At 36.8% G+C, this 21480-nt stretch overlaps 1 protein-coding gene across 1 annotated transcript in view; it reads right to left on the reverse strand.

The window, feature by feature from the left end:
• Window positions 1-12142: 12142 nt before the first annotated feature.
• The window catches only part of LOC132179464 (uncharacterized), a 35565-nt gene continuing 26227 nt past the window's right edge, over window positions 12143-21480 (reverse strand). The window contains exons 7-13 of the mRNA XM_059592194.1: window positions 15871-16050; window positions 15658-15725; window positions 15134-15185; window positions 13319-13372; window positions 13134-13229; window positions 12641-12707; window positions 12143-12432 (exon numbers count right to left, since the gene is read on the reverse strand). Coding sequence (XP_059448177.1) covers window positions 12359-12432; window positions 12641-12707; window positions 13134-13229; window positions 13319-13372; window positions 15134-15185; window positions 15658-15725; window positions 15871-16050 — 591 coding nt within the window. The 3' untranslated portion in view covers window positions 12143-12358. The remainder of the gene's footprint in view (window positions 12433-12640; window positions 12708-13133; window positions 13230-13318; window positions 13373-15133; window positions 15186-15657; window positions 15726-15870; window positions 16051-21480) is intronic.

The following is a 21480-nucleotide window of genomic DNA, read 5'->3' on the forward strand; positions in this document are numbered from 1 at the left end:
GGAATAAACCTTTGAGAAGGTTGGTTCCTTAACATGTGCATACTTCTCGACTTAGAACTAGACATATAGGAATCAGTTAGAGTTCCCTTACCTTTTCCACCTTTGGAAATTTGAGGAGAAATTACCTTCTTTTCAGCCAAGCTATCTTCTTTGTTCACTGGTTTCACAAAAATCATCTTTGAAGAAGAAGCAACATTAGTAGATAAAATAGCAGATTTATCAAAACCCAATCCAGTTCTATCAAACGAATGTTTCTGATTATGTAGCATTTGATTTAGCTTTTCACTAGAGAATTTTGTTAAATGATTCTTTGATTCATTCAGTTCATTCTCTAAGGATTTCACTTTGGCAATTAGCATTTGATTTTCAGACATCAAAGTATTATGAGTAGCAAGAGAATCAGTTAAGGTGACAGAAAGTTGATCATTTTCAAGATTAACCTCATTGAGTTTCTTCAATTGCTGCTTATTCAGCTTTTTCAGTTTAGTGTATTCCACAAAGAGATTATTATAAGCATTTTGCAAATCATCTTCTTCTTCCGAATCATTATCGGACACACCTTGTTTGTCTTGAGAATTACACTCACTATTCTCATGCTCACTCTCATAACTAACTCCAAATGCTAAGTAATTAACTCCTTGTTCAGCATCGTCCTTGTCTGACTCATCACTTTGAGTCACATTAAATGCCTTGCCATTTGACTTTCTCAAGTTAGCACAGTCAACACGAATGTGCCCATGTCCTCCACATTCGTGACACTTGATACCTCTAGGTGACTTTCCTTTCTCAACATTCTCATTTCTAGATTTCTCAGAAAATTGTGAATTGCTATTTCTAAAATTTCCTTTCTTGGCTCTAAAGAATTTCCTAAACTTCTTAGCAAACATAGCAATTTCTTCCTCATTTCCAGAATCCTCATCAGATGAACCACAAGAGTCAACCTTAACATTTTTTGCCTTAAGAGCAATATTTTTGGTGTTCTTGTGTTTAGGAAGAATTAGCTCAAAGGTCTGAAGGGAACCAACAAGTTCTTCTACTCTCATAGTATCTAAGTCATTGCTCTGTTGTATAGCAGCAATTTGGGGAATAAACCTCTCAAGCAAAGATCTTAAGATTTTTTTCACCACTTTTGCATCATCCATTTTCTTTCCCAAATTAATGGTAGAGTTTCTAATGGCACTAAGCTTTGAATAAAATTCATCAAAAATTTCATATTCCTGCATTCTAATCTCCTCAAACTGAGAAACCAACATTTGAATTTTTGAAGTTCTAACAACCTTAGTTCCTTCATGTGTGATTTCTAAAGTTTCCCAGGCTTCCTTAGCTATTTCACATCTAGAAATTCTAGAAAATTCCTCATTTGAAACAGAGATGTAAATAGCATTTATAGCTTTGTCATTCGCAGTAGCATTATTCTTTTCCTCTGTTGTCCATTCAGCTATTGCTTTTTCTGGACGTGTCCATCCAGATTCGACAATATGCCAAACATTAATGGATTTAAAATATGCTCTCATACGAATTTTCCAAAGCGTATAATTTGTTCCGTCAAAGACGGGAAGAGAATTAGGAGCAACAGTATGAAACATTTGATATGGAGTCTCGGATCACACTCAGGAAATAAATCCTTCACAGAGTGAACCCACTCTGATACCAATTGAAAATTCTAAAAACGACACCTATTCAAATGTCTAGGTGATTCACAAATATTAAGCGGAATAAGATCTAACCTAACAATCAATAATCAACCAAATACAGATATGTAATGAAAATCAAGAACATAGATATTTGGTTAAGAAGAGGAAACCATTTAGAGAACTCTCTAAATGTAAAACCTCTCCAGGGCAGCCAAACCCAGGAAATCAATCCACTATAAGAAGAATAAGGAATACAAGAAGAATTACAAAACCTTTGCAATTTACTCTTTCTTGTACACGACAAGCGACCCACTTGACTTCTACCGCAGTAGCCCTTTCCAGAACATTTGGCACAATTCTTCTATAAGATTTCCTTTCACCGGAACTCCGATTGGCTTCACGTATTTAATCCCTTCTCAAATAAGCTAGAACAATATCTCTCTCTAAGCTCTCTGATTTTGCTCTCCAAAAATACGTGCGTATCAATGTAGCAAAATTGTGTTTAAATAGAAAATAAAACAAAATAAAGCAGCCATGTCCGGACAGGGCAAATCTGAGGTCCGGACAGGCTTCATAAAATGAGCTTTCTGGAAATGGGGTCCGGACCCTGCTTCTGGCGGTCCAGACCCCTCCTTCAAAACATTGTTTCTGGTTTTTGTGTCCGGACCCGGCTTCTGGTGGTCTGGACATGCTCTAGAACTTGCTTCCTAAAATACTCATTTTCAACTCCATACATGTAAACCGAATGAGCCAAAACCTGAACTAACTACAGCATAAGATGTATTGCAATTTAATTAATAAATGTTCTCATAACAGGTGAAAGTTCTTGCTCTGACAGATCATCACATAATGTCAGGCATCCCTGAGGCTCTAGAAGCTGCTCTCGATGCATATTGTTAACATAGAATTGATGATATATATATTAATTAAATGTTCTCATAACAGGTGAAAGTTCTTGCTCTGACAGATCATGACACAATGTCAGGCATCCCTAAGGCTCTAAAAGCTGCTCTCGATGCATATTGTTAACATAGAATTGATCATATATATATATATATATATATATATATATATATATATATATATATAAATGGTTTCAGGGGAAGTGAGCCACTTGCAGAGGAAGCTATACAAATTACAATTGATATCTAATACAGGGGGTGTGGCTGTTCTTGCTCATCCATGGGCACTGAAAAATCCTGTTGCCATTATCAGGAGGCTGTAAGAGGCTGGCCTTCATGGGATGGAGGTTTACAGAAGTGATGGAAAACTAGCAATATATATCTTTTATTTTTATTGTTGTTTGTGGAATTTTCTTTTTGGAGACTGCAATCAATTGCCATAGAATGTAAAAGGTTTATTTCTCCATCTTCAGATATGTAACTTTCTCATTTACGTTTTTCCTTTGAAATTCCCAACAATTTCCAGCATAGCCAAAAAATTTAGACCCATTATTTCTCGAAAACTCGGATCTTCAAACTAGGATCACCAAATTTTCATAAGATTCAAACAGAAAATACTGTACAAGATACTGTTTATAACACTGTTTGATGGTACTGTGCATACAGCATTGCGGGTACCGTTCACATAGCGCTGTGTGAGTCATTTACTTTTATATATGCATGACAATCTCCTTGTATGCTTTCTGCACTGTAGAGCCCTCTTGACGATATTAATATGATTATAATATTCTATTGTTGAACATTTACAATGCTGATATTGTGAAGGGAATTTATGTCCTTCAAAGTCAAGTAATCTCATCTTCTGCTTATATTCTACATTTGGCACTTACATGGTAGTTTACTTGTGTTGGTCAATAGCATACAATGACCTAGCAGATGGTTATGGTCTTTTGAAGCTGGGAGGATCAGATTATCATGGAAAAGGTGGGAATGGTGAGTCTGAACTGGGAAGTGTGAACCTGCCAGTATTGGCTACTCATGACTTCCAAAATGTAGCTCGACTAATCTGGTGTCGTGCCATCCAGGACATTTTAGAGAGTTATGTCAAGGAGTCTTCAGATTCGAATCTAGCAAAGATTATAAGATTTGGGGGGGCCTGGATATTTAAAGGGGGCTCCCCCATGAGTTGCGGTAAGGACTTAATCCATCGTTGCTTGTCTTTGTGGTTGACCAATGAAGAGAGGCACAATGCAGAGTTTGAAGCCATTAGGCTGAAGATTTCCAATATCTCTATAAGACTATTAATCAAGGAGGACTTCAGGTTCCTATCGAGAGTAAATAGTTGTGAGTTGTTTCTCTATACTAATTTTCTTCCTAGGCCATGATGTCCATCTTGTTTCTCAAATCCAATTTCACCTTCTCATTTTTGGCATTTCTAACTAATTGTTTCTCTTCAAGATAGATATGTCTAGAAGAGGAGATATTACCTTGAAGAATCTAACAAGACACGGAAAACAGATGATTGTTGTGTTTGCTACTTTGTTGTCTATATAAAGTTGGATTTTAGGTTTTTTTAAAAAAAAAAATTAATGAGATTCAATTTGAGTTCTTACTTAAATAAAAGTTTGTTTAGGCCACCTATCCTTACCCTCCCCTTTTATTCTCACATCGTTACAGTCTCCTTTAAAAATACTGTTAACTGGTTAACATTGTCAAGGCAAATGTGTCTTCCTTTGTGGGGCCGGACATTTTCATCTTGTAAGCACTTGTATTTCATTCTAAATATTTTTAATATCAACTTAATATATTATATATGTTAATTTTCTCATCCATTTTTTTTTTCCTTTTTGTTCAACAACATTTAGTGACCAATAAGGATGATCTTGAGTATGCATGATGTTGTTAGGATTAATGTTAGGGTCCGTGCCCTATGAATCATTTCGAATTTGATTTTATTTGTATAAAAATCCTTCTGTTTTTTAGACTTATTTTGTTGGGGAAATTGTCATTCATGAGATGGATTCAAGGGCATTGAGTATGATTGATGTAAAAAGATTTAAATCACAAGCTCCTTTTAACTTGTAAATTTGAGTTGATAGTCAATGATAAAATTGAGCATTTTTATGGTGAAGACAATGACATATCAATACTATATGATAGAATGGTTTGTGTTGATCATTGAAAGTGATTCTTCTACTTCATATATATGTTTATGCATTGAAATGAACCACCATAAGAATATGTTCTACAAATTGCCATCACCTGAATGCATTTCTTATATCTACTAATTGAAAATAATATTAATCTTGAGGGAATAGTAGACTCATATGCGAAATAATAATCACTTTGATTTACCAATTGAGATCCATACCTTGAATTTTGAGTATTGTAAGAAAACTTATTCTTCATAGGAAATATAAATATCTCCTTGAAATAATTTACTAGAATTGATCGTTTAAGTTCATGCCTAATAATTTTAGTTAAGTGGTTACCAAAATAAATACTCTTAAAAGATTTTATTCTTCAATACAAGTATTGTGGATGATCATGTGATTGAGTACTCAAGGAGAGGTTAAGTTGAGTAAATTATAATTAATAGGACTTGCAAAGTTTTATTTTTAGGTCCCGTCCCTATTTCAATATAAGTTTTATTACTGCAAGACACTTTTTTTTGTTGGGGGGGGGACTATTTTCTCAGCCTCTCATGTAGCCGTGCATGACATAGAGAATAGGGAAGAATATCAAAATATTTTTGTTTTTGTTTTTTGTCTTTTCTCACCCTCTCATGTAGCCGTGTATGACATTGAGAATTCAAAATATCAAATATATTTTAGGGTTTACATTTTACATTATTTTTACATTCAAAATATCAAATATCAAAATATTTTACATTCACAAGAAAAAAGATTCTCCCTTCATGTATATTGAATTAAATTATATACAATAAGGTTCTCCCTCCATGTCTCTGTCACATAAATAAATGTAACTAATCGAAACAAGTTCTTCCAAGAATACATTGAGGATGAGCAGTGAAATCACAATTTTTACAGTAATAGAACCATAGTTTTCCATCCATTTCTTTTTCGCAAATTTGACAATAATATTCTTCGATGTCGTCTTTAGCGTCGTAAGTAAGAAATAGGAGATGTGTGTCATATCTATGCTTAGTTACTAGTGGAAGAGTGGCACATTTAATGCACAAGCAAAACCCACAAGTAGTGCAATCAAATGTCTGAGCGTCACCAGGTCTTTGACCACAAGCATTGCACTCTGGTTGATTAAATTCACCTAAGAAGAGGTGATGCTGGTGACCTTTATGTTGAAAGACTTCTGGAATTAAAATACATTGAGCATCAAATACTCCATCATCATTCGAACACTCGACACATCTATAGCTGAAGCCACTTCGAGTTCGGTTGCAAGCCCAACAAGTGAACATTTGCACATTGGAATTTACATTATGTAGGGTGAGCGGGTGTTTGTGATGCAATTCTCTCATAACCTTTTGGGGTAGTTTAGTACATCTTATATGGAGAGAGTAGTTGCACTGCACACAGCCATAAAATGGGGGCAACACTATAAATTGCATACACCCTGCACAACTCTTAACATCCAGGAGCTCTTCATTCTTAATGATTAATTTATGTTGTGGATGACTCGAATGTTCTATCTCTTGAGGGGCAGCTTTTTCATCCTCTTTTAGTGCATTGCCCTCGACCAAATGAGTAGCATAGTCAATGAAATCATTAGTCTCACCCATGATCCTAAACGAATATGCACACCGTAAGTGGGCAATGTAGTCACACTTCTGATCATCACAACAGTAAGCTCCATACTTTGTATCCACCTCTTCGCAACAGACTTCGCACTTGTGCTTTTTGACTTGACTAAAAGAGAAGGTGCAAGTGAGAGAGTGACCGTGTCCTCTAATTTTGATGGTGTCACTATGTACAAATTTAGCACAACTAGAGTGAATCAGAATTAGACAGTTGTTACAATGATACGCGATGTCACTGTGTTGCACACCACACGCTTCACAAGTGAAGTGGATCAAATTTCGAGTGGGGTTGAATGTGTGTTGGTTACATTTTCTAGCACCAAGTCGCCAACGAGAAGCACATTTAATGTCGAGCATATAATCGCAGTCAATACATTCGTAAAAGAAGCGTTTACTGAAAACTTTAAAGCAAGCACCGCAACGATTTTGAGTCTCTTCTGGCAATTTGAGAAAAAGGTAGCCGTGTGTGATGTGTAGAGGGTGTTTTGGTCTATAGTGGGGTAATTGTGCACATGGTTGATGAATGAGAAAGGTGCAGTTGGGGAAGCAGCATTTGTAATAAAAGGTAGGCCCATTATTATTAATGTTGTCGTTGTTACCTAACATTAACAGAGACGATACCGGTTCGTCGCACAATGAGCAAACTACTACTTTCTTCTCATCTCCATTCTTCTCCACCTCTTTCATGGATATCAAGTGGTGTGTACTTCTCAAATCATGTGATCGGTTGTGATCTGTTGGCTCGGGGCATGATTCATGAATCAAAAAACTGCATTCCCCGCATTTGTAGTCGCGACTTCTCAATACTGACTTTTGAAGCAGCAAGCAATCGTCTCTACTTTCCAGCTTATCTATGAGCTGCACGTGATGCCAATGGACACCCGCCATCTTACTTACTCCCTGCTAACACACACACGCAGAGGCACAAAACAAACCCAAAGGGTGGTTAGGCATTTACGTAAATTTGACTAAGGAAAGATTAGTTCCAAGTAATACTCGCCCACAAACTGATTTAAGAATCCAACCAAGCTAAAGCAATTATTGAAGTGATTTCAGAAGGATCTCCTTTTCCTTTTGTAAGGCTATATACGTACAGTTGTCATTAAAGGAGATTATCATGGTGATTTTTGGAATCCTTTTCAGAAATCATAAAATTGTTAAAGATTTCCTAATAAACATATAGGATAAAGAATTGTGAGATCGATAAATATACAAAAGATCATATTATCCATGATTTATCATATTTAAAGTGTTTTTGATTTTGGGTGGATTAATCATATAACTAGCAAGGAAATTGTCTTTAAAAGCTTATATTTGTAAATTTGATTTTGGCTAGATTAATCTATTTTTCTATCTTATATCTCTTGATTAATTAATTGGTTTCCTTTCGGAAGAAACAACTTCCAACTATACAAAAATGGTTTCTTGCTAAGTAGATCTATGGCCGAAAGGAAAACTTGAATGGACCAATAACAGGTACTATAAAAATTAACAGCTAGCTTTTGAGCTTTTACAAAGTCCTTGAAATACATGTTAATTAATATCACCACAAACATAATAGCAATAGAAAAGACCATTATCAAGGAAAAAAATGAGAGAGGGAGAGATAGTGTGTAGTACCTGTTATACAACTTCAATCTTGTTGTGCCTTCTTTCTCCTTAATTGATCACGCAAACCTTTTTTTTTTCTCCTTTGGTAAGAGAAAATACAAATCACAAAGATGGTTTACAAAGGATGATTTGGTAGAAGAAATAAAACAATATTGCTATGCTTCCCAAACTCATGTGATTGCATGATTTATAATGAACATAATTATTCCTTTCTTTTTTTTTTTTAACTCTCCAAACATTCTTTTCTTTATAGGTGCAGGTTTCTCTATTCTCTTGAATTTGTCTGCTTCTTCATCTCCACATCTTCTTTTCTTTTCTTCTTCATCAATTTTTCTCTCTCTATGTACATAGTCCTTTATTCTCTTTCTCTATCTTTTCTTTTTCTCCACAATTTTGTTTCTTGCAAGTTTAGATGGTTTATAAAAGATGAAATTTCTACTGTTGTAGACAAAACAAAAATTTGTTGTGTCCCTAAAAAAGGTATGGAGAAACAGGTTATAATAAACCTACTTAATTTTATTTTTCCTTCGCCTTCAAACCTTTGGGGGGTTCATCGGTTAAGTTTGTTTTGTCTGTCATTTTCTTTTCTCAAAATAAAAACATTAACAAACAATTTAAAAACAAAGCACTATTAAAAATACATTTTTTTTTTCTAATTTTTGGTACGTCAGAACACTTTTACAAGTTAAAAACTAAAAACACTCCAAAATACAGTAACAAACAAACCTGTTATTTCTTTTCATACATGCTCATTTTCTTCGTCTTTAAATCTCTTTCTTTTTGCTTCCTCCTTTTCTTTTCCTTTTATACGTGCTCCTTTATTCCTTTTTTTTTTTTTAATCTCCACATCCTCTTTTCTAGCAATCTTAGATATCTATTGCAAGCCTCACCAAGTTAGCACCAATATTGAAGTTCATTATCCTTGAGTACTAGGCCTAACAATAATAGAGATGGTTTATAAAGGATAAAACTTCTAATTTCATGGAAGAAAAAAAAAAAAAAAAAACTTTGCTACGGTCCCAAAATTTCTAATTTTTAACAGCGATGACCAAAGAAAGTAAGCGCAAGGGCAAGAATATTATGAAGCGGCAACGATAGCTCAACGCTTGAATAAAGCTTTAGCTATTTAATCATTCTTGTTATATCTTATCATTGTCATTCATTTATCTTTCGTTAGATAGTTTTATTATTATCTTTAGCTACCTATCTTTCATTTATCTTTCATTAGATAGCGTCCTTTTCTATAGGTCTCCACATCTTTCTTTTTTTTTTTTTTTTTAAATATATGTGCATGCTTCTTTATTCTCTTGCTTTTTCTTTATCTCTACACTTCACATTATTTTCTTGCTAGTTATTTTGAGGAATAATAGTGAATGAGCCTTTAGTTTTGTGCCCTATCATCTTCTGTTATCATTTCTTATCAAACCCACAAAATGAAGGTATGGGACGGGGTTGGAAGAGATTTAGAACCAACATAGCTATGCCTGAGTACATGCATAGAAAATGAAGGGAAAACAAAAGCGAATGCAATTCCTAGAAATCTTTAATATTTTAGAGATGGCTTTGCGCATTATCCATTGGGTGCAATCAAGATTGTCAAACCCCTGGCTAAAAACATTTAAAAAAAAATTTAAATTTAAATTTAAAAAAAAAATTAAAGATTTTTGGGGAAACATCCTGCTAAAATTTGATCTCAATCAGACTCTTATTGTAAGTTGGGTTTTCTTGACAATGTTAAAGCATATTCTATACTCATCTGACCCATGCTTTTCAAGTGAGGCTCAATGCTTGTGGGTTACGATTGTCGGCAGTACTAATTTTATTTTTTTCAAAGATCAGAATTTGCACGGCACTTAATTAATAAACCTTTATCCTCTTGAAGACCACAAAATTAAGAAGGGTTATTGTCCTATATATATTCAAAGTTGAAACCTTTAATTTTAAATAATGCAAGGAAATTGACCTTTAACTTATCCTTGAAATTCTATTGAAGGTAAGTTGGCTCATGTGCATGATTTATCTATCTAGTAGCTCTTGATTGGTATTTTTATAATAGCACCTGTCATACAACTTTATGCTTGTCGTGGCATTTTTTCTTCTTTGGTAAAAGAAAATACAAATCTGTCATGCCTTCTAACCATCACAAAGATGATTTATAAAGGATGATTCGGTAGAAAATATAAAACATTCCTACGCTTCCAAAACTGTGAGAACATGATTATTCCTTTCTTTCTTCCTTTTTCTCTAAACCTTCTTTTCTTTGTGTACACATTCCTCTATTCTCTTTCTTTATTCATTTCTTCATCTCCAAATCTTCTTTTCTTTTCATCTTCATCAGTTTTATTTTTTAATTTTTTAATTTTTTTTATTTTATTTTGTGTACATAGGCCTTTATTCTCTTACTTTATCTTTATATTTTTCCCAACATCTTCGTTTCTTGCAAGTTTATATATTTATTACAGGACTTACCAAAGTTAAAATCCAATATTGAAGTTCATCATCCATGAGTACTCGGCCTAACTACAAGTAAGATTGTACAAATGATGAAATTTCTACTTTGGTAGACCCAAAAACAAAATAATAATAAAAAAATTGATATGCCCCCAAAACAATGAAAGAAACGGGTTACAATTAACCTTTTTTTTTTTTCTTTTTTCTTTTTTTCTTTGTCTCCAAACTTTTGACTTCGTTTGTTAAATTTTTTGTCTTCTCTTTTAAAAACAAAAACATTAATAAACAACTAAAATACAAAACACTCTTAAAAACATAAAAATAAAAAAATAAAAATTCACCAAAACATCTGAACACCCTCCAAAAACATCACATCGGAACACTTTTTTAAACTAAAAACAAAAAACACCCTCCAAAAACACATTAAGAAACACTGCCATAATTTCATTTTCTACACTCATTTATTCTATTACTTTATTATTTTCTTTGTTGTTACCATGCACAATAATTAATGAACAATATAGAATCAAAAAGAGAGTCAAAAACACAAATTTAACGTGGTTCAACAATTTGCCTACGTCCACAGAGAGGCGGCTATATTTTTACTCTTAATGATTTAAGGTTACATCATACATATATATATAGAAAAACCCTAAACCCTATTTGTACGGACTTATTAAGGAAATTCCTAAAATATCCCGTACCGTGGAGGCGTTGCCCCCGCACCCCCACAACCTAATCATTCCCCCCCGCGCAAACTTAATTATGCCCATGGACCAATAGACTCCCACTGCGTGAACGTCTACTTGGCCTTCTACTGGTATTAATATGAGCTACCAGTTCCAACATTCTTCTTCTCTTCATCTTCTTTTCCTTTCTTCTTCCTACTTTTTAAAAAATTATTTTTTCATGCTTATTTATTCTCTTGCTTTATTTATCGTTTTATTAATCTACACACATTTTCTTGCAAACTTAGGGCCCATTTGGAAGTGCGATTTTAAAAATTATATTTTTAAAAATTGCGTTTTTAAAATCGCTACTTTTTTAAATCAATTATATTAGCATATAATTGCAGTTTCATGGCCAAATAGGTAAATATTGCGCCAAATATTGTTTTAAGCGAAATCGTGCTTTTGGTTTAAATTTACACTTTTTTAAATAAGCACCCCATTGTCAGCTTATAAAAATCGCAAATTTTTCCACGATTTTAAAATTTATATTTTTAAAATCGCAATCTTAAACACTCTAAAATTGCGATTTGGTTTAAAAACGTAAATTCTTTTTTAAAAAACACACTCCCAAACGAACCCTTAGATATCCATCGGAAGCTTCACCAAGTTACCATCAATATGAAAGTTTATCATCCTTGAGTACTAGGCCTAATTATCATAGAGATGGTTTATAAAGTATAACATTTCAACTTTAGCGGACAAAAAAACAAAACTTTGCTATGCTCCCAAAACTATATATGACAAATGTTTAATATTTTAGGCTTTTCACATTAAAAACTTGGTGCAATCAAGATTTTCAAACCCCTGGCTACATGCATAAACACGAAGGAAAGATTTTTCTGGAAAAAAAACCCTGCTAAAATTTGATCTCAGTAGGCCTCTTATTGTTTCAAACAACATTTAGATATTGTAAGTTGGGTTTTCTTCACTGGACATGTGCATCAGATTCACAATCCCATCCAAAGTTTCGTGAAAAACCAATTGGCAAGTGGATCTATGAATGAATGAATTGAAGGGGAAAATAAAAGTGAGCGATTTGACAAAATGAAAAAAGAATTTTGACACAATTCATTCCGTGAAGAAATAAGTCACATGAATTTAATATATAATTACAACATCAATTAATAATCCTCATAAGAAAATGATTTCAACGATTTCCCTACCCCACAATTTTCTCCTGCAGAAAACCAACCAGAATATTGGAGCAACACGTGCAGAATGGCGACAATATCAGGCTATATATTTGCCAGTTTACATTTTTTTCTTGATTACTTTTTGACTGTGATAGATGAATGAATCTATTATTCCCGCAACTGTGAAAATACCTAAACAAAGAGATAAGAGATCTTAAGTAATAAACCAACATCCAGGTAATGCATCTGGTCTATAGAAACATAAATCTTCACTACTAGAAGAGAGAACCCTTCATATGTTTTCTTAAATGAAATACTTGGTTGAAATGTATACATGCTTATGTCTAGGGAGAGAGAGAGAGAGAGAGAGAGAGAGAGAGAGAAAGAGAAAGAACAGTACCTCCAATTATTGCAGAAATGTTGGTCAAAAAGTGTAAAAAAGGAACATGCTCCTCCTTGAAAGTCACCTGCAATATAAAACGTAAAAGATGATCTGGAATATTATGATGCATCTGATTTTTTAGTTTATCTCAAGTGACATAATAATAGCCCCTTATTTATCTATCCAGAAGTGCAAAGAACTACTGATACTTGTATGATAACTTCCATGTTGGGGTTGTTGGAATATACCGCTATATATATATATCTTAATCTACCTCAGCTTCCTTTCATCCGCAGATTTTTCTCCTTTTTGGTCCTTATCATGAGTGGAGATGCAGCTATGATAATGTGCATTTATAATTTTTCTTTCGAATGGAAACAAAACTAAACATGTGAAAATGGAAAAAGAAACATAATCTTTCATCAATGACACCTAAACCACCCCAATAATCATGAGAGACTCCAAAATCACACTTCCAAATGGCCTGTTAGCTGTGAACATAGATACCAACCTTAACGGGAGAAATGTCATAAAAGAAGAAAATTCCAGGAAGAGACTGAAAAAAGTGACCCGATTCGGAACTCCTAAAATGCTCTGTCACAGAATACTGTACAAAACCATTGAAGGTGCATCTCAGGCATATAGTAGATCTAATCAATAAAATAAAAGAATAAGATTATGTCATCTTCAATGTACCTGATTTGACTGGATGGTACGACCTCGAATGTCAGTGTATATAGTAGGGACCACCTGACAAATTTATAAGAAAAGTATAAAGATCCATGCTGATTTCCAAACAACAGTCACAAAGAATATAAGACCAAAATTCTTCAACCAGATGTTCAAGACTACCACAAAGGTTCCTCATCATCAAAATATATATATGATTCTGATTACGACTATCAACAATGTTAGTGGGAAATCCATAAGATGTTATAATATATTCAATGATCTGATAAAACAACACCATTCCTTAAATGAGTTAAGCACATGATTATTTTATAAAAAACTCCATAGACAATTTAGATACAATGTGTTACAGCAGCCCAAGATCTACAATCATCATAAACTTTTCCGATTGTTAGAAGAGTTAAGGTATTAGAGCCTTAGGGTTTGAATCTGGGCACCCTTTGTTTGTAGTAGTATTTTTCCGCTATATTTGTGTTGTTTTGTAAAGTGCTTTTCTGGTGGCAGCACTGCCCATGTGGGCATAATGCCCACACGGGCAGTGCCTTGGTAGCAGAATTTTTTTTGTTTTACAGTGACCAGAGGAACACCTCTGGTGAAGAAAGAAAGAAAAAAAAAAAAAAAAAAAAAATCAATGTCGTTGCTGCTGGGGTGCGAGTTCTTGTTGCTGGGTGTGATGACCGGCATGTTCTGTGGTGGCCGGTGAAGTTGCAGTGGCCATCAGAGAAAAAAAAAATCCGGCTGTTTGATGTTTTTGTTGTTGAAACGTTGATCTGTGATCATCATTTAATGCTGTAGTTGCTGTTTTTGAAGTGGGCGGAATATTCTGTCTTCTCCGGCGAGCTCCAGCGAAGGTCCGGCAAAGCTCCGGCAACTGTTCAGTTTGACTTTTCTGCTGTTTTTTCTTCTGTTTTTGGCTCTGCCGGGGTGGTCTACCTGTCTCCAGCCAGTTTTGAAGCTCCGGCAAAGTTTTTTTTTTTTTCCAGTAGCTATTTGCCGGCAAAACTCGTTAGTTAATCATGTGAAAAAAAATAAAAAATAAAAAATTATTGTTGGTTGTTGGTTGTTGGTGATCGATGTATCCGACCGGCCTTAGTGTTTTGCAGCGAGAACCAATCCCAAGTTGTTATTGATCGATGTATCCAACCGGCCTTGGATTCTCCGGCAAGAACCAATCCAATGTTGTGACCGATGTATCTGACCGGCCTTGGTGTTTTACGGCGAGAACCGATCCCAAGATCGTTGTATCCGACCGGCCTTGGTGTTTTGCGGTGAGATCCGATCAAATCTTGGTTGTTCAAGTTTCCGATGAGTTTTCGACCAGTGTTGAAGTTTTATTTAATTATCTTGTGATTTGTATTGTGTGCTCCAAATTGTTCCAGCTTGAGGGGGAATGTTTTTCTAGTTGTTTTTCGTTTGCTTGTATCTTCCAAGCTGGATTCATATGATGTATATGCTCCAGCTTGAGGGGGAGTGCTAGAAGAGTTATGGTTTGAGTCATTAGAGTTTTGGAGATAATTTAGTCTTTATGGTATTTCCCTAATCCTATATAATAGGATTCTTGTATTAGGTTAAAGATAAGTTGAATAATATAATTGCCTCTGCCTTTTGTGTGTAAACCATTCATACAAACTATAACACCGATATTGATTGTATGTTCTTGCATTTAATTCAAATATTAAATTTATATCACTTCTTAGTTTTCAGAATATAAACCTCAAAATTAATAAATGAAAAAAGAAATTTCTATACATAGGAAATGATCATTCAGCATTTGTTTATGAAACCTCAAAGACAGAAACATAACAAGAACATAATACCAACCTTGATGAAATATTGGTGCATACCATTTGGTGTTTCATGTACCCATTGCACCCTACAAGGCGTTGAGAAGTGAAAAATGTAAATAACATATTATATCCAATAAATTTTGATTTAAGGGTTCCTTACTTGCCTAAATAAAATAATAGAAGAGGCTATTTAATAGACGCTTAACACTTTGAACTATATAACTATTTCACTTTTTTTTGGTAATTCTTGTAATATTAAGAGGAAGAAAGACAAGAAGAAATGAGTAAACATGACTATGGAAAAAAAAAAATGGCATATAGAAAATGCAATTCCCAATTTGGAAGAGGTTGCATTCATCAGAATTTTCAAAAGCCAGATTTGATTCAATACAGCAGTTTTATATGATACAGCCTATGCACTTTTTTATAAAACATTCAACTAGAAACAGTGTTTCTGGCTTTATTCAATTTGAACCAGTATGCATTAATGCAATATAGAATACTTCCAGCATTTCTAAACATGTAAAAAGCAATGCAGGAGAAGAAAGAAACAATTACCCATCAAGGGGATTTACCAAGCCAGGAAAGTAGTCACCAAAAGCTAATTTGTTGATCCTGTGACTGATCTGTATCGTGCACAAGACAGTTAAAACAGTCGTGATCTCAAATTTAGAACATAATACTCCAGGAAAAATGATAAAGCTATGTTAAAATTCCATAAAAGAAGATTTTGTTTAAACCAAAGAATTTTTGGTACTAAGGTAATCTTACATTATAACTACCCTGTTGGAAACCAAGCAAATCGTGTCCCTGAACAACTGCATGCTGAAAGCTTTTCCCAAGTGCAAAATCAAACTTTCCAGCAACTTTATTAACTTCAATTGATCCATGAATATTACATCCTTCACCTTCCTCATTCTTGATCTTTTCAATATAACCTTCTCGTTTGCACTGAAAGCCAAAGGACAAAATAGGAAAGTCAAAAAACAATGTAAAGCTACAGAAAACAACTCACCAAGCTTGGGAACTGAAATATGCATCGAGCATTTTCAGTTGAAAACGTAAAAGTTTACACAAACTGCACAAGACAACTAAAAAAATAAAAGTTTTTCTTTATAACTAATCAAGATATCATTAAAAGAGTAAAGTGCCTCCATGTACACATGAATTATACAAGAGAAGCCACCAAGTTATAGGGGCAAAAAGAACAAAAAAAATCATGATAATTAATCACTAAAAGAGAAACAAAAGCAACTGTCGAAAGGTACAATATGTTGAAAAATAAAAACTTAATCTCCATTAAAGTTCTCCCACAATCCTCAAAACTTCTATCATTCATTTACCTCTATAGACATTAGACACCATAAAAGACACAAAGGCACCATCTTCCACACAACAGCACTCAGAGTGCTGCTGACTATCCATCAACAACCATACAAATCAACTACTCGTCTAGGCATACCCAAGACAACACAAATCAAATGAAGAAAACATTCTTAATGGTACAAGCAACCTCACAATGAAGCAAAAGATGGTCCATGGACACCCCATTCCTTTCACACATACAACACCAACAACCACAATGACCGCCACTTCCGGAAATTGTCCATAATAAGGATCTTTCCTAGGCCTCAAACCAACCAAAAAGGCCACCCTCAATAAAACCTTAGTCTGCCAAACACTTTTCCAAGGAAAACAGAAACCATCATGACTACCCATGACACTGTAGAAGGATTTAATACCAAACAACCCTCTTTTGAAAGGCACCACAACTTGTCCTCCCCTTTCCCGTCTCATTCTCACTATATACAACACCATAAACAACAAGGAAAAGGCTACAACCTTCAAATCAAGAGCCACTCTAACAAAGTTCACATTCCACTGAATAGTACTTACTAGAAATTCCGCGTGAGTTGCCACAGAAGCAACCTTTGGGCAAGCAACACCAAATAAAACTGGAAAGGCTTCCTTGAGGGTTGTATCCCCACACCAAAGATCATGCCAGAATCTAACCTTTGGGCCATTTCCCACATCAAATCTAGTATGACTACAAAACTTCCCCCAACCTCTCATAATTTTCTTCTTTAAACCCGCCCACATGCCCCAATAGGCTCACTAGAACACCACCCTCCCCGTAAACTTTCATTTCGAGAGTCCACCATCACTATCCACCAATGCTCTCCCTCAAGCCCATAGCGCCAAAGCCATTTACTTAAGCGAGCAAGATTGAACCTCAGCAAGTTCCTATCCCCTAATCCTCCCACAGAGATTGGTGAACAAACCATAGACCATCTCACCAAGTGATATTTGAATTCTTCACCTAGCTCACCCTATGTAGAAATCACGTTGGAGCTTCTCAATACAGTTTGCAACACTCATAGGAAGAGGAAATAGGAGTGTGAAGTAAGTAGCTAAGTCGAATAAGCACATTAAGATCTAGAGTAGTTGTCTAGTGAAAACAGTTTTGAAAAAGAAAGACTTGTTCCACCACCTTCCTTTCACGCACTTCAAAATTTATGTCATTTCTTTCCCTACAAAGACACCACAAAAACAAATAAAACCATCTTCCACATTGTTGAACCTTGAAGACTACCACACCCCTTTTCCAACAGGCGAATAGATCTCTACTATTTTAGGCTTCTTTTTTTTTTGATTAATGAGAACTTCATTGAAAAAGCGTAAGGCGCCATGAAATACACGGGCCAAATACACAAGCTTTTACAAGCCCAAAACCCAAGAAACAGCAAACCCCAGCAAAAATCCTCCCAAACACCCTCCAAACCCAACAGAAACAACCAAGAAAGACCCCACAATCACACTAAAGACATCCAAAACCCACCTGAAGCCATACAACAAGGCGGCTCTACGCTCACAGGAACAATACAACAGACAAACCCCAACAAAAACCCTCCAAAAACACCCCCAAAACCCAACAGAAGCAACCAAGTAAGACCCCACAAACACCCCAAAGGCACAAAAAAATCACTTGAAACCCCACAAAAAGACATCCCCCATCCAACCCATGATCACCAACTACTACCTTCCCCTCCCCGAAATCGTCTTCGGTACGGAGAGGAGAGAAACAAACACTCAAAGAAGTCAGTTGCCAAGGAAGACTTACCAATAACCGACGAAGATGAACCACCGATGAGGTCTATTGCCAGAGACAACGGCGACCAGGCCAGAATCTAAATTGATAGAGACAACCACTCACGCCACCATCAAATTTGGAATCTCCGTTGGAGGCTGAGATCCCTCAACTATGGAATCTACCGATGGAGACTGAACAAAGGCTTCATTTGTGGTCACCGAAAGTAGAACCATCGCCGGCAAAGCAACCAGGAACATAACCACCACAAGTGAAACAAAAACAAGGTTGGACACGCTCAAGGCCCTACAACCCTTAACCAAACCCTAATAGACCCTGAACTTAGAGGAAAGGATCTGAGGCTTGAACTTGGGCTTCTGTTTGGGCTTGTGAAGGGTAGCCCAACTCAGCCAATCACGCACCAAGGAAAAGCACCCAACATGCTTGGGCTTCAGAGAAAGCCCAAGTTCCTTCAAGACGTCCAAAAAGACCCCCAAAGCTCGAACCAACTCAGAATTCAAACTCACAAGCTGATCCTTCCACACCCAAGAAAAGTCAACAAACCCTTCTGCAAAACGATCCCTTCGACTACAACACCAACAAGGCACGCCACCTTCCCTCAAGCATTGGACCTATGTTGGGCGGTAGAGCCATACCCAAACCAGGCTCACCCTGCTTCCCAAACTTCTTCCACACCAGAGAGGAAACATCATATGGTGAAGACCCAACTGTGGTTTCAATAAAGGTCAAAACCTTTCTCATCTCCCCAACAACTCGGCTCCATCCCCTCCCTTCATGGCCCTCAGGGGACAAAAACCACCCACTCCGACCACCGACGGCGTAGATAGCCACTTCCAAGAAACAGTAGCCCTACCCAGACAACGAGCACCTTCGACCCCTCTTGAGAGGAAATGACAAACTCGAACCTAGGATTGCACAATAACTCTTCCACCATCGAGCCAACCATGCGGAGCATTTGTAGCCCAAGACCACTACCATTAAAAATCTTAACCTTTTCTCCGGCCAGAGCTCAGACATACCTTCCACCACCAAAAAAATACAGGAATAAGCCTCCACGAAACACCGCTTCGCCATCCACAACCTTACGCGACAACCCCCAAGGAAGATCGCACCCAACACACCTCCATGCACCACTCACATCGTCGCTGGAGTGATAGGAGCAATCTTACTTCAGCCGAGTAGCCACTCAAAACAATGACAAAACACCAATAGGCCTCCAACTTCAGTTGAGAATGGCCCAAAATCCAATAATAAAACCGTGCGGGCTTAGCTCAAAGCAGACAATATCATACCACTTAGAACAGGGGTGTTACATAAAGGGACCTTACTCCGCCAAATACACTACCAAGGAAAGGGGGTGCTATCATGAGGTACAAGGACGTTATAGAAAGATCTAATGGTAAACATCCCTCTCTTGGCTAAAATGAATGTGTGGATAGTCGCATGAAATCAGGGGTGCCAGGTGTTCTTTGTAAATTGGACTTGGAAAAGGCCTATGACCATGTAAATTGGGACTTTGTTTTGTATTTGCTGCATAGATGTGGGTTTGGCGAGAGGTGGAGGGCTTGGATAGAGTGGCGTATCAAGACGGTAAGATTCTCCATTCTTGTGAATGGTTCTCCGGAAGGGTTCTTTAATAGTTCGAGGGGAATCCGGCAAGGGGATCCTCTCTCACCGTTATTGTTTGTGTTGGTTATGGAGGCTTTGAGTAAGATGGTGAATGCGACGGTTGACCAAGGCCTTTTGAAGGGTTTCTCGGTGGGAAATAGGGTCTTGTCGGAGTTGATGGTCTCCCATTCCTTATTTGCGGATGATACCTTGATTTTTTGTGAAGACTCTATCGAGCAAATCCGGTATGTTCGTCTCATTCTCTTATGTTTTGAAGCTGTTTCTGGTTTGAGAGTGAATCTGGGAAAATCAAAGATTGTGGCCATTGGTGAGGTGGAGAACATTGGGGTTTTAGCTAACATCCTTGGGTGTAGTGTTGCCGATTTGCCTATGAAGTATTTGGGTCTCCCTCTAGGGGCGTCGTACAAGGATACGGCTATGTGGAATGAAGTGATCGAAAAGATGGAGCGTCAGTTGGCAGGTTGGAAGAGAATGTATCTTTCTAAAGGAGGTCGCTTAACCCTCATTAAGAGCACTTTGGCTAATCTTCCGACTTACTTTTTGTCTCTGTTTCCGATTCCGGCAAGTGTAGCTAAAAGGATTGAGAAAGTCCAAAGAGATTTCTTATGGGGAGGAATTGGGGATGAGCCCAAGTTGCATCTTGTAAGTTGGAACCAAGTTTGCAGCCCGCTTCGCTATGGGGGTCTTGGCATTCGGAAGTTGCACCAGTTTAATCAAGCTCTTTTGGGGAAATGGCTTTGGAGATACGCAAATGAGAACGGGGCTCTTTGGTGTAAGGTGATCGAAGCTAAGTATGAAGACCAAGAAGGTGGGTGGTGCACGAAGGATGCTTCGGGCTCTCATGGTGTGGGTCTTTGGAAGCATATTCGGAATGGGTGGAATTCCTTTGCCAAAGGTATTCGGTTTGAGGTGGGGGAGGGATCGAAAGTTCGTTTCTGGCATGATATTTGGTGTGGGGACAATTCTTTGAAGCAAGCTTTCCCGTCCTTATTCAATATCGCTAGACACAAAGATGCTTGGGTGAAGGATAATTTTATTGGGAGGAATGGGGTTGTTGAGTGGAATGTCATTTTCATACGATCGGTCCAAGATTGGGAGGTGGATTTGGTTTCTCCTTTCTTTGAGCGGTTGTATTCTTGCAAGGTTTCATTAGGCAGTGTAGATCGTATTTGCTGGTCTTCGTCCAAGCAGGGCAAGTTCGAGGTTAAGTCGTTCTACAAGGCCTTGTCCTTTTCTAGTCAAGAGGAGTTTCCTTGGAAGAGCATCTGGCGTACTAAGGCGCCTCAGCGGGTGGCTTTTTTCGGGTGGACTGCAGCCCTAGGGAAAATATTGACTCATGATACGTTGCGCAAGAGGAACATAGTGGTAGTGGAGTGGTGTTGTATGTGTAAGAAGAACGGAGAGTCAGTCGATCATCTTCTTCTTCACTGTGAGCTTGCAAGTGCTCTTTGGCACATGATTTTTCAGAGGTTTGGGTTGCATTGGGTCATGCCTTGCCGGGTGAGGGACTTGTTTGCTATGTTGGTGGGCGGGAGGACGAGCTCGAAGCGCGGTGGTGTGGAAGATGATTCCTCTATGTCTTATGTGGTGTATTTGGAATGAAAGAAATGCTAGATGTTTTGATAATTCCACTAGGACCATAG

This window comes from Corylus avellana, chromosome ca4, assembly GCF_901000735.1.
Source record: "Corylus avellana chromosome ca4, CavTom2PMs-1.0".
Taxonomy (NCBI): Eukaryota; Viridiplantae; Streptophyta; class Magnoliopsida; order Fagales; family Betulaceae; genus Corylus; species Corylus avellana.